Source organism: Hemiscyllium ocellatum, chromosome 5, assembly GCF_020745735.1.
Source record: "Hemiscyllium ocellatum isolate sHemOce1 chromosome 5, sHemOce1.pat.X.cur, whole genome shotgun sequence".
Classification (NCBI taxonomy): domain Eukaryota; kingdom Metazoa; phylum Chordata; class Chondrichthyes; order Orectolobiformes; family Hemiscylliidae; genus Hemiscyllium; species Hemiscyllium ocellatum.
Window position 1 is genome coordinate 127,467,130 of NC_083405.1, and position 12,089 is coordinate 127,479,218.

General features: G+C 44.1%; 1 protein-coding gene across 1 annotated transcript in view; it reads right to left on the minus strand.

Annotated features, from left to right (window-relative positions):
* Positions 1 to 12,089, minus strand: part of xylb (xylulokinase homolog (H. influenzae)) — a 284,901-nt gene that overhangs the window by 46,090 nt on the left and 226,722 nt on the right. Inside the window, exon 17 of the mRNA XM_060825642.1 lies at positions 199 to 286. Within this exon, the coding sequence (XP_060681625.1) occupies positions 199 to 286 (88 nt within the window). The remainder of the gene's footprint in view (positions 1 to 198; positions 287 to 12,089) is intronic.

The window sequence follows — 12,089 nt, forward strand, 5'->3', positions numbered from 1 at the left end:
TGAGTTCTACATGTAACATTCCCATATATAACATTTATAATCAATAATCACTGACACTAAACAGTCAGGTAAAAACATGCACATATAGCAGTTACGAAATATAATTCAGCTGAAAGAAAATGTTAAACATTCCATCCTTTCAAAAGGCTTGAGCCATTACTCGGGCTGGTCACTCAGAGGATTCTAATTTCTACATACCGTGTTTTGCTCTGTAAGCACATCCCAGGCAGGCTGAATTAGCTGTGTCAATTGTGTACACTGGGGCATTGAAAACATCTGCCAAGACCTGCAAAATCAACAAACAGGTGGTGGCTGGGTATTCCTTGTTATTGTAGTTTAATGGAGCAATCCCACAGCAGGTACTGGCGCCATACACAGTACCACGAGGGACCACGGCTGTATAGGGCAAGAGGTGTCATATCATGTGGAAGTGAATCAGGCAGCCCTAGGAGAAATGAATCACGGGACTTAAGGGAGAAAAGAAATAAACACACACACACATACACACACGTTTCATATCACACAACTGGTTAATTATAACAGAAAATAATTATTTTTAATGATATAAACCTCAGTGAAAATAGCACACTGCTCACAGTGCCAAAACTGAAATCAGTGAATAAGAGAGAAGGCAAATCATAAACTAATGGTTGGATGATAGTAAGGTTAAGTAGTACGAGAGGGGAAGAGAAATTGTAGGGATATATTTAGGGTTGTATTGGGACCATGGTAAATAAAGGATTCAGAATAAGTGGCAGTGCCCTGAATCTTAATTTTAATGATAAGGATAAAAGAAGGAGGAAGTGTTTAAAATTTGGGTTGGGTACAAGCGAGCAGAGCTCTGGCTTGTAGGCTTCTAGAGTCAAGTGGGAAAAATGTCAGCTTCAATTTTCCATCATGCTAATAGCTTGATCCAGAATGTTCTTAACGAATCACAAAGAGACCAACTTGCCAATACAATCTGATGATTGTAGGTTTGCATTCTCACTGGACATTCAACACTGCTCCCTGCCTTGCTAACTGCTGTGATCATAGCACCAAATAATTTATTTCCAAGAGCCCCTCTGAAGATTTTCTAGTGGGTTAATTTTTGATTTTTTGGGGCTATTTTTTGATTTCATTCTCACTAAATCCTTTATTAGGTGGTACAGTCGTATAGCAACATGACTGTGTCTGAATTTGTGCTAAAGTATGGATATTTGATCTCATTAGAGTAAGAATATTAGAGTAAGAATTCCCAATAATTATCAATTCTCCATAAAATTTAAAGGCATAACACACAAGAAAAGCATTGATTTCCTCAACACCATAGTATTTAACCTTAAAAATATAAGCACTAAGTTGACAAGAAACGTTTTTTGTTAAAGTAGTGGGCACACACTTCTGCACACATAAGGTTATCACCCTAAACATTCCTTCCAGCCTGACAAGGTCACAGTTAATGAGTCTCCATGCCATATTTGCAAAGGGGGAATATGCTAACATTAGAACTAGGAACAGAGTAGGCAATTTAGCCCCTTGAACCTGCTCTGCCATTGGATAGAATCATGGCTGATAAGTTAATGAGGCAGTTTTAACTGTTTCTTTTAATTGTTTATGGAATGGGGGCATTGCTGGCTAGGCCCAGCATTAAACCCCTACCTCTAACTGGCCTGAAGGCAATTAAAAGTTAACCACATTGTTGTGAGTGGGTCACATGTAAACTAGGTCACATGTAAACCAGACTAGGTAAGGATGGTAGATTATCCTCCCCAAAAGACATTAGTGAATCAGGTGGATTTTTTTGTAACAATCAACAATGTGTTACATGTTCACTGTTAGGTCAGCTGTCCATTTCAATTTTTTTAAAAAATTGAATTCAAATTTCACCATTCGAAACTATTGTTCCAGAACATTGGCCTGAGATTTTAGTTTTCTAGTCCAATTGTATTATCATCGAGGAGAAAGTGAGGTCTGCAGATGCTGGAGATCAGAGCTGAAAATGTGTTGCTGGAAAAGCGCAGCAGGTCAGGCAGCATTCAAGGAATAGAAAATTCGGCGTTTCGGGCATAAGCCTGATGAAGGGCTTATGCCCGAAACGTCGATTCTCCTGCTCCTTGGATGCTGCCTGACCTGCTGCGCTTTTCCAGCAACACATTTTCAGCAATTGTATTATCAACACAACACCACCTTCCCTTGTACAGCAACTCAATCTCATAGTTAAATGTAAAAATTGACACAAGGTTCATTACAATAGCATTCGCTGCATCCCACAGATAGTAGAATGTGAATACATGCAGGCCGGAAAAGGGGATTCCACATTCATTTGGAAGTAACTCATTACCTCAATGATTTAAGATTTTTCCTGGTTACTCTTTGGCTAAGTATTCCTTTGCTGACAGGTCTACTCTAGACTCCTGGTAACTGCCCTGTATCCTACCAAAAGCTTTCTGGCCTTCCTGTCTCCTCAGTTTGATTAGATTAGATGCCCAACAGTGTGAAAACGGGCCCTTCGGCCAAACAGGTCCACAATGACCCCCTGAAAAGTCTGACTGATTCTCATTTCCCTCTGACTAATGCACCTAACATTATGGGCAATTTAGCACAGCCAATTCACCTGACCTGCACTTTGGGAGAAAATCAGAGCACCCAGAGGCAATCACGCAGACCCGGGGAGAATGTGCAAACTCCATACAGACAGTCGTCCAAGGCTGAAATCGAACCTCAGGCGCTGGCGCTGGGAGGCAGCAATGCTAACCACTGAGCCACCGTGCTGTCCTTAGTTCTTTACATTCACGGTTCTTTATGGTCCATCTGCCTTTGCCAAGACCCCATGCAGAACCCCTAAATCTTCTCAGCCAGACTTGCAGCCTCCCTGTCTCTCCAAACTGCATGAAGACTCACCATTTCCCCTAGCTCCCTTGTGGCATCCTTACAAAGAACAATACAGCATAGGAACAGGCCATTCATCCCTCCAAGGCTGCACCAATACATTTTGCCCTTCCATACTAAAACTGTCTTCACTTACAGGATCCGTATTCCACTATTCTTTGCCTATTCATGTGTCTGTCTCGGTGCTTCTTGAATGCTGCTATTGTGTCTGGTTCCACTACCTCCTCTGGCAGTGCATTCCAGGCACTCACCACCCTTTTTATAAAAGATTTGCTTTGCACATCTATTTTAAACACTGCCACCCCTCCCTGCCCCATGTCCCCTGCTAATTAATCCCTCCACCCTAGGAAAAAGCCACATACTTTCCATTCTATCCATGCCATTCACAATTGCATAAACTACTATCAAGTCGCCCCTTCAACCTCTTGCGTTCCAGTGAAAATAAACCCAATTCAGCCAACTTTTCTTCATAGCTAAAATCCCCCATACCAAGTAACATCCTGGTAAACCCTTTCTGTACTCTCTCCAAAGCATCCACATCCTTCTGGTAGTGTGGTAACCAGAACTGTATGCAATATTCCAAGTGTGACCTAATTCACTTCTAGAAAACTGCAGCATATTTTATCTATCCTTATACCCCATGCCCCTTCTAATGAAAGCAAGTATGTCATAGGCCTTTTTTACTATTTTATCTGCCTGCACTGCCACCTTCAGTGATCTGTGGACCTGCACACCCAGATCTGTCTGCACATTAATACTCTTAAGGGTTCTATCATTCACTGTATAATTTCCACCTGTACTTGACCTTCCAAAATGCATCACCTCACATTTGTCCTGATTAAAAGCCATCTGCCATTTATCTGCCTAAGCCCCCAACTGATCTATACCCTGCTGTATCCTCTGTCAATCCTCCTCAATATCTGCAACTCCACCAGTCCTTGTATTATCTACAAACTTACTAATTAGACCAGCTATGTTTTATTTCAAACCCCTTACGTAGACCATGAGCAGTTGAGATCCCAGCACAGTACCAGTGGAACATCACTAGTCACAAACCTCCATTCCAAAAACATCCTTCCATTGCTACACTCCTACTCCTATAACTAAACCAGTTCTGTCTCCCTCTTGCCAGCTCATTCCTGATTCCATGTGACTTCACCTTTTGTACCAGTCTGCTATGAGGGAACTTGTTAAAGGCTTTACTGAAGCCCACGTAGACAACATCAACTACTTTTCCCTCATCAATCATCTTCTTCACCTCCTCAAAAAACTCAATCAAATTAATGAGGCACGGTCTCCCCCGCACAAAACCATCCTGTCTATTGCTAGTAAGTACATTTACTTCAAAATGCATGTGCATTTTGTTCCTGAGAATATTTTCCACTAACTGAAGTGAGGCTCACAGACCTATAATTTCCTGGATTATCCCTGCTACCCTTTTTGAACAATGGGATAACATTGGCTATCCTCCAGTCCTCTGAGACCTCACCTATGGCCAAACATGTCAAAGGTGTCTGTCAATGCTCCAGCAATTTGTTCTCTTGCCTCTCTCAATATTATGGGATAGAGCTGATAAGGACCTGAGACTTTTCTGACTTAGTACATTTCAAGATGCACAACATCGCTTCCTTTTTAATCACAACTTGGCTTAGAAATTCCTTCCTCCTGTTTAATTTCATCTGTCTTGCAGCCTTTCTGTCTTCTCCTGTCCCACCTGAAGGCCACCAAATTTTCCAGTCAACTTTCAGGCTCCATACCTCCCCCAACTCTCATTCTATTTCTTTTTGCTTCCAAGCCCCTCGGTCTGATGGGGAAAATGGCTCGTTTGGTAAAAAGGTGGCTCAGCAAAATAGTTCGCCCCAACAGCCTTGACAAAAAGGTGACAGGTACCTCCATGCCCTGACTCTTGGCTCTCGTTGCTGGATTTCTGCTCCTGGTGCCCAACCCTGGACAGATGCTCCCTAAGCACTCACCTGATTGCTGCTCTTCCAATCACAGGTTGCTACTCACTGGCATTTTTAAATAAGCAGTAAGCTCATCAACAACGAGCAAGGGAGGTGCTGTAGGCACAGTACTCCTGAACCAAAGACTTGAGTCCAAGGTTCCTTGGAAAGGCCATGTAGTGGTAATGGCAGTGAACTAGTGTCATGCCTCACTGGAATAGTGCGCTCCAGAGTTGAGACTAATGTTAAAGATTTTAAAGAACTGCACAAAATTTCTATTTACTAGTCCTTTTAGACAGGTTGACAGAAAGCACAGAGCAGGTTTCTGTATTTAACAAGCATTACTATTATAAATAAATAGCTACAGGCAAGCAATTATGAACTGTCAATATATAACTGTACAAGTAGTGGCGATGCTGTGGCTTTAAGTGGTGTATTTTTGTCCTGATTTATTTTAGAGTGAGATTGTGAGATAGGTAACTGGTAGGCTATGAGAAGATAAAACAACTTGAGGGCTTGGGATTTTTTAAGTCTCGGAACAATAGAAGCAGACTGAAGGGGTGGGGTCAAGTTCCCATCCACAGAAACAGGATCTTTAGTTTGAGCTTACAGCAATTGTTGCTGGGGACTCGGCTGGTTTGCAGGTTTCGAAGGCAGTGAATCTCTCCTGGCTGCTACACTCTCTCTGGGATTTCTCTGGATCTCTTTAGGCTGCTACACTCTCGCTGGGATTTCTCCGGATCTCTCCTGGTTGCTACACTCTCTCTGGGATTTCTCTGGAACTCACCTGGTTGCTAAACTCTCGCTGGGATTTCTCTGGATCTCTCCTGGTTGCTACACTCTTTCTGGGATTTCTCTGGATCTCTCCTGGCTGCTACACGCTCTCTGGGATTTCTCTGGATCTCTCCCGGTTGCTACACTTTCCCTGGGATTTCTCTGGATCTCTTTAATCTGCTGCACTCTCTCTGGGATTTCTCTGGATATCTCCTGGTTGCTACACTCTTGCTGCGATTTCTGTGGATGACTTTCCTCCTGGGCTGCTGGAGTTGCATGCTTTCTGAATTTGCCTTTTGCCAAGGCTGTGTTTATGGGATGTTACTATATTGGAACAGTTACTCTTTAGTAGTAAAATAATCTATTATTCGGTTGAGTTTTCCAATTGAGTTATTATTCCCAGTTTCTCTTTCTTTTGTTATATTTTAACTTTTGTATTTGAATAAACTGTATTTTTCTTAATATGAAGTAGTTTGAGGAATCGAATTGCATCTGGAACATAGCATCTCAGATTTACCTTTTAAATGTGAAAAACATAGGGTCTAGGCTATCTTCTTAATATATTTTGAGGGGTCTGGTCTGGTCCATAACAAAGTTGAATCTCTAACTACTTTATAAACCAATCCCTGCATACACAGAGGCAGACAGACTAGCAAATGGACTATTGTCTTAATTTCAAAGGGAATAGAATATAAAAGTATGTCTTGTTAAAACTATAGAAGGCACTAGTCAGCCCATATCATAACACCATGAAAAAAAGGAATAGATGTAGGTTTTATGACACATCGAGGCTGCTCCACCATTCAACAGGATCGTGGCTGATTCAACACCCCTCATGTCCACTTTCTTGCCTTTGCTCTGTAACCCTTGATTCCCCAACTGATCAAGAATCTCTCCATCCTTAACCTTAAACATACAAGGGCTCTGCCCCTCCAGCTCTCTGTGGCAAGGAGTTCTACAGACTTGCAACCCCCTGAGACAAGATATTCCTCCTCACCTCAGTCTTAAATTGGTGCTCTTTTATTCTGGAATTATGCCCTCTGGTCCCAAACTCTCCAAACATCCTCTCAGCACCTACTTTGTCAAGCCCCTTAAGATTCTTACATATTTCAATGAAATCACCTCTCCTTCTTCAAAGCTCAAGGGAGTAGAGTTCCATCCTGTTCAGCTTTTGCTCAGAAGACAATCCCTTCATATCATTCGACAAAGTTCCCCATGGGAGACTGATTAGCAAGGTTACATTTCATGGAATACAGGGAGAACTAGCCATTTGGATACAGAACTGGCTCAAAAATAGAAGGTGGTGGTGGAAGGTTGTTTTTCAGACTGGAGGCCTGTGACCAGTGGAGTGCCACAAGGATCGGTGCTGGGCCCTCTACTTTTTGTCACTTACATAAATGATTCGGATGCGAGCATAAGAGGTACAGTTAGTAAGTTTGCAGATGACACCAAAATTGGAGGTGTAGTGGACAGCGAAGGTTACCTAAGATTACAACAGGATCTTGACCAGATGGGACAATGGGCTGAGAAGTGGCAGATGGAGTTTAATTCAGATAAATGCGAGGTGCTGCATTTTGGGAAAACAAATCTTAGCAGGACTTATATGTTTAATGGTAAGGTCCTCGGGTGTGTTGCTGAACAAAGAGAACTTGGAGTGCAGGTTCATAGCTTCTTGAAAGTGGAGTCGCAGGTAGATAGGAGAGTGAAGAAGGTGTTTGGTATGCTTTCCTTTATTGGTCAGAGTATTGAGTATAGGAGTTGGAAGGTCATGTTGCGGCTGTACAGGACATTGGTCAGGCCTCTGTTGGAATATTGCGTGCAATTCTGTCTCCTTCCTATCGGAAAGATGTTGTGAAACTTGAAAGGATGTTGCCAGGGTTGGAGGATCTGAGCTACAGGGAGAGGCTGAACAGGCTGGGGCTGTTTTCCCTGGAGCGTGGGAGGCTGAGGAGTGACCTTATAGAGGTTTACAAAATTATGACGGGCATGGATAGGATAAATAGACAAAGTCTTTTCCTTGGGATCGGGGAGCCCAGAACTAGAGGGCATAGGTTTAGGGTGAGAGGGGTAAGATATAAAAAAGGGGCAACTTTTTCATGCAGAGGGTAGTACGTGTATGGAATGAGCTGCCAGAGGATGTGGTGGAGGCTGGTACAATTGCAACACTTAAGAGGCATTTGGATGGGTATATGAATAGGAAGGGTTTGGAGGGATATGGGCTGGGTGCTGGCAGGTGGGACTAGATTGGGTTGGGATATCTGGTCGGCATGGACCGGTTGGACCAAAGAGTCTGTTTCCATGCTGTACATCTCTATGACTCTATCTGTGATAATCTTAATTAAAACTGCTCGCAATGTGCTAGATGTGGTCTCACCAGCACCTTGTACAGTTGCAGTTAGACTTCCCTGGTCTTATAGACCAACCCTCTTGAAATAAGGGCCAACATTCCATTAGCCTTCCTGATTACCAGCTACACCTGGGTACTCGCTTTCTGTCTTTCATGTACAAATATCCCAAATTCCTTTGTCTTGCAGATTTCTGCAGTTTTTCTTCATTTAAATAACATTCTGTTCTTTTGTTTTCCCTTCCAAAATGAACAATATCCCATTTTCCCACATTATATTTCATTTGCCAACTTATTGTCCACTTACTTAACCGCAGCTACGCTGGCACCACTCCCAACCTTTTCCTCCGCTACATCGATGACCTTATCGGTGCTGCCTCGTGCTCCCATGAGGAGGTTGAACAGTTCATCCACTTTATCAACACCTTCCACCCCTGCCTCAAATTTACCTGGACCGTCTCAGACTCCTCCCTCCCCTTCCTAGACCTCTCCATTTCTATCCAATCAACACGGACATTTACTATAAAGCGACCGACTCCCACAGCTACCTAGACTACACGTCCTCCCACCCTACCCCCTGTAAAAACGCCATCCCATATTCCCAATTCCTTCACCTCCACCACATCTGCTGCCAGGAGTCCCAGTTCCAATACCGAACAACCCAGATGGCCTCCTTCTTCAAAGACTGCAATTTCCCCCCAGACGTGATCGACGATGCCCTCCACCGCGTCTCCTCCACTTGCCGCTCCTCCGCTCTTGAGCACCGCCCCTCCAATCGCCACCAGGACAGAACCCCACTGGTCCTCACCTATCACCCCACCAACCTCCACATACATCACATCATCCGTCGTCATTTCTGCCACCTCCAAAAGGACCCCACCACCAGGGATATATTTCTCTCCCCTCCCCTATCAGCGTTCCGAAAAGACCACTCACTCCGTGACTCCCTTGTCAGGTCCACATCCCCCACCAACCCAACCTCCACTCCCGGCACCTTCCCCTGCAACCGCAAGAAATGCAAAACTTGCGGCCACACTTCCCCCTTACTTCCCTCCAAGGCCCCAAGGGATCCTTCCATATCCACCATAAATTCACCTGCACCTCCACACACATCATTTACTGCATCCGCTGCACCTGATGTGGCCTCCTCTATATTGGGGAGACAGGCCGCCTACTTGCGGAACTTTTCAGAGAACACCTCTGGGACACCCGGACCATCCAACCCAACCACCCCGTGGCTCAACACTTCAACTCCCCCTCCCACTCCACCAAGGACATGCAGGTCCTTGGACTCCTCCATCGCCAGACCATAGCAACATGATGGCTGGAGGAAGAGCGCCTCATCTTCCGCCTAGGAACCCTCCAACCACAAGGGATGAACTCAGATTTCTCCAGTTTCATTTCCTCTCCCCCCACCTTGTCTCAGTCCCAACCCTCAAACTCAGCACCGCCCTCCTAACCTGCAATCTTCTTCCTGAACTCTCCGCCCCCTCCCCCACTCCCACTCCGGCCTATCACCCTCACCTTAACCTCCTTCCACCTATCGCATTTCCAATGCCCCTCCCCCAAGTCCCTCCTCCCTACCTTTTATCTTCACCTGCTTGACACACTCTCCTCATTCCTGAAGAAGGACTCATGCCTGAAACGTCGATTCTCCTGCTCCTTGGATGCCGCCTGACCTGCTGCGCTTTTCCAGCAACACATTTTCAGCTCTGATCTCCAGCATCTGCAGTCCTCACTTTTTCACTTTCTTAACCACTCAATATTAATCTGTAAACTGCTTGTACCCCACCCCCAACCTGTCTTTCCATCTATTTTTGTGTCAGATGAAAATTTGGCCACAATACATTCACTTCCTTCCTCCAAGTCATTAATATATGTAGTAAACAGTTAGAACATAGAACAATACAGCTCAGAACAGGCCCTTCGGCCCACGATATTGTGCCGAACATTTGTCCTAGCTTAAGCACCTATCCATGTACCTATCCAATTGCCGCTTAAAAATCAAGTTGTGGTCCCAGCACTGATCCCCACTGCTCACAGGTCCTTACCCCATTTCCTGTTGAACAGGAATAGTTGAGTCAGCCCACATCTGAAATACTGTGAACAGTTTTGGTCTCCTTATCTAAGGAAAGTTGTAATGGCATTGGAGCAGTCCAGAGAAGGTTCAGGTGAGATTACTTACAGTGCGGAAACAGGCCCTTCAGCCCAACAAGTCCACACTGACCCCCCGAAGAGCAACTCACCCAGACCCATTCCTCTACATTTACCCCTTCACCTAACATTAGCATGGCCAATTCATCTAACCTGCACATCTTTGTGAGTGTAGGAGGAAACCGGAGCATTCAAAGGAAACCCACGCAGACACGGGGAGAATGTGCAAACTCCGCACAGGACAGTTGCCTGAGGCTAGAATTGAACCCATTTCTCTGGCGCTGTGAGGCAGCAGTGCTAACCACAGAGCCACCATGCTGCCCCACCATTCCTGAGGGTAATTCTGTGTATGGTGGGAATGTCTCATGAGAAAAGATTGATTAAGTTGCAGTAGTATCTACTGGAACTTAGAAAAGTGAAAGGAGACCTTATGGAATTCTGTAAGATTCTTAGATTGCTTGACAGCGTAGATATGGAAAGGTTGTTTCCCTTTGTGGGAGATTCCAGGATCAGAGGTCACAATATCAGAGTTAGAGATGAGAAGGGATTTCTTCTTTCAGAGAATAGTGATTCTGTGGAATTCTGCCAGACAGTTGTTGATGCTTATTCAAGACTGAGATAGCCAGATTGTAAGGTAATGAAGGGGTACGAGGAAAAGTCAGAAAAGTTGAGTTGAGGATAAGCCATGATCTCTTTGAGCCAACTTGATTGGCTGAAGGACCTACTTCTGCTCTTTCATCTTATAGTCTTATGGTTTAATATGATTCCATTAGGAAGGCTTCTGAGTCTTAAAGAAATGGAGAGTTGCTATAAACTATACAGCAATTATTTGAAGACAATCCATGTCCAATCATGCATTTAAAAACAGTCTAATCCACCTCAGCAATCTGCAGTTTAGATATTCAAGCAGAGTGACCTTAACTTGGTCATTATGACACTGCTTTGCATTCTGAGTTTAGCTGGTACTCATCTTCTGTTCTCCTGCTTCTAACTTCACTTATCACTTCAATACTTCGTGCCATCAGCTTTACAGCTTCTCAGTCTCTAAGCTATCAAATCTCTTCAGGGTTTTATGGGCACAATCATCCCAGCCCCGAATAACAATGCGTTGGTTGGGAAAGTATAGTAAGATCGGTAAAATAAGATTTGTGATGTTAGCAAAACAAAAGTCTGATTCAGCAACTAGGTTTTGAATGATAAGATGGGAACCTCTCTTGTGAATGGCGAAAGGCCCATAAACATCCATTTGCATGAACTAGTATGTTATTAATACCTAATCTTCCCTCATTGATGTGCAGTTTCTTAGTCTCTCACGTGCCACATAGAAACTAGACAGCAACAATTTCTGGCACGAAAGTCAGAAGGGGAAACCTGGCAACTCTGGCTTTCCACTTGTGTCTCGGGACAGCAGTCCACAACATCTCAGGTCAGCTTCATAAACATCAACCACCTGCAAAGCCTGTCCAATGAGGTTAGCTTTGGACAGGTAACAGCCTCACTTTGTCATTATTTCCAATCCACGTACAATACAGTTCTCCACTTTAATGCTGCACTTTGGAGTGTAATGGCCCCTTGCATTGTAATTCTGTTGTCAGAACATTTGTGCACTGGGACAGGCACTCATTTTATGGATTCACTCAGAATGCATCTTAGAGCTCCTCACTTGCTCTCTTAGTGAATACAGAATTCTGCCTTCTTAGACGCGCACAGCATCTCTGCCTTGCCTTACCTTTTTGTGTTTTGTCTTCTCAGCCAGTGCTTAAAGGCTGAATCCTTCTGCCTTATTGTTTAAAACAAAATAAAGCAGGCAGCTTGTCATGGTTGTCAGCGGAGATCAGTCACAGGGTGGACATGTTGTTGTACTTCATGGTGCTATGTTAATCTCACACCTGCACCACGTGCCAATGTCAAGCAGCAAACACACGTATTTGCTTCAGCAAACTGGCCATGCCTTAAAGTCTTGGGACAGTAGTCCTCAGTCAGGCTAAAGGAGACAGCCTTCA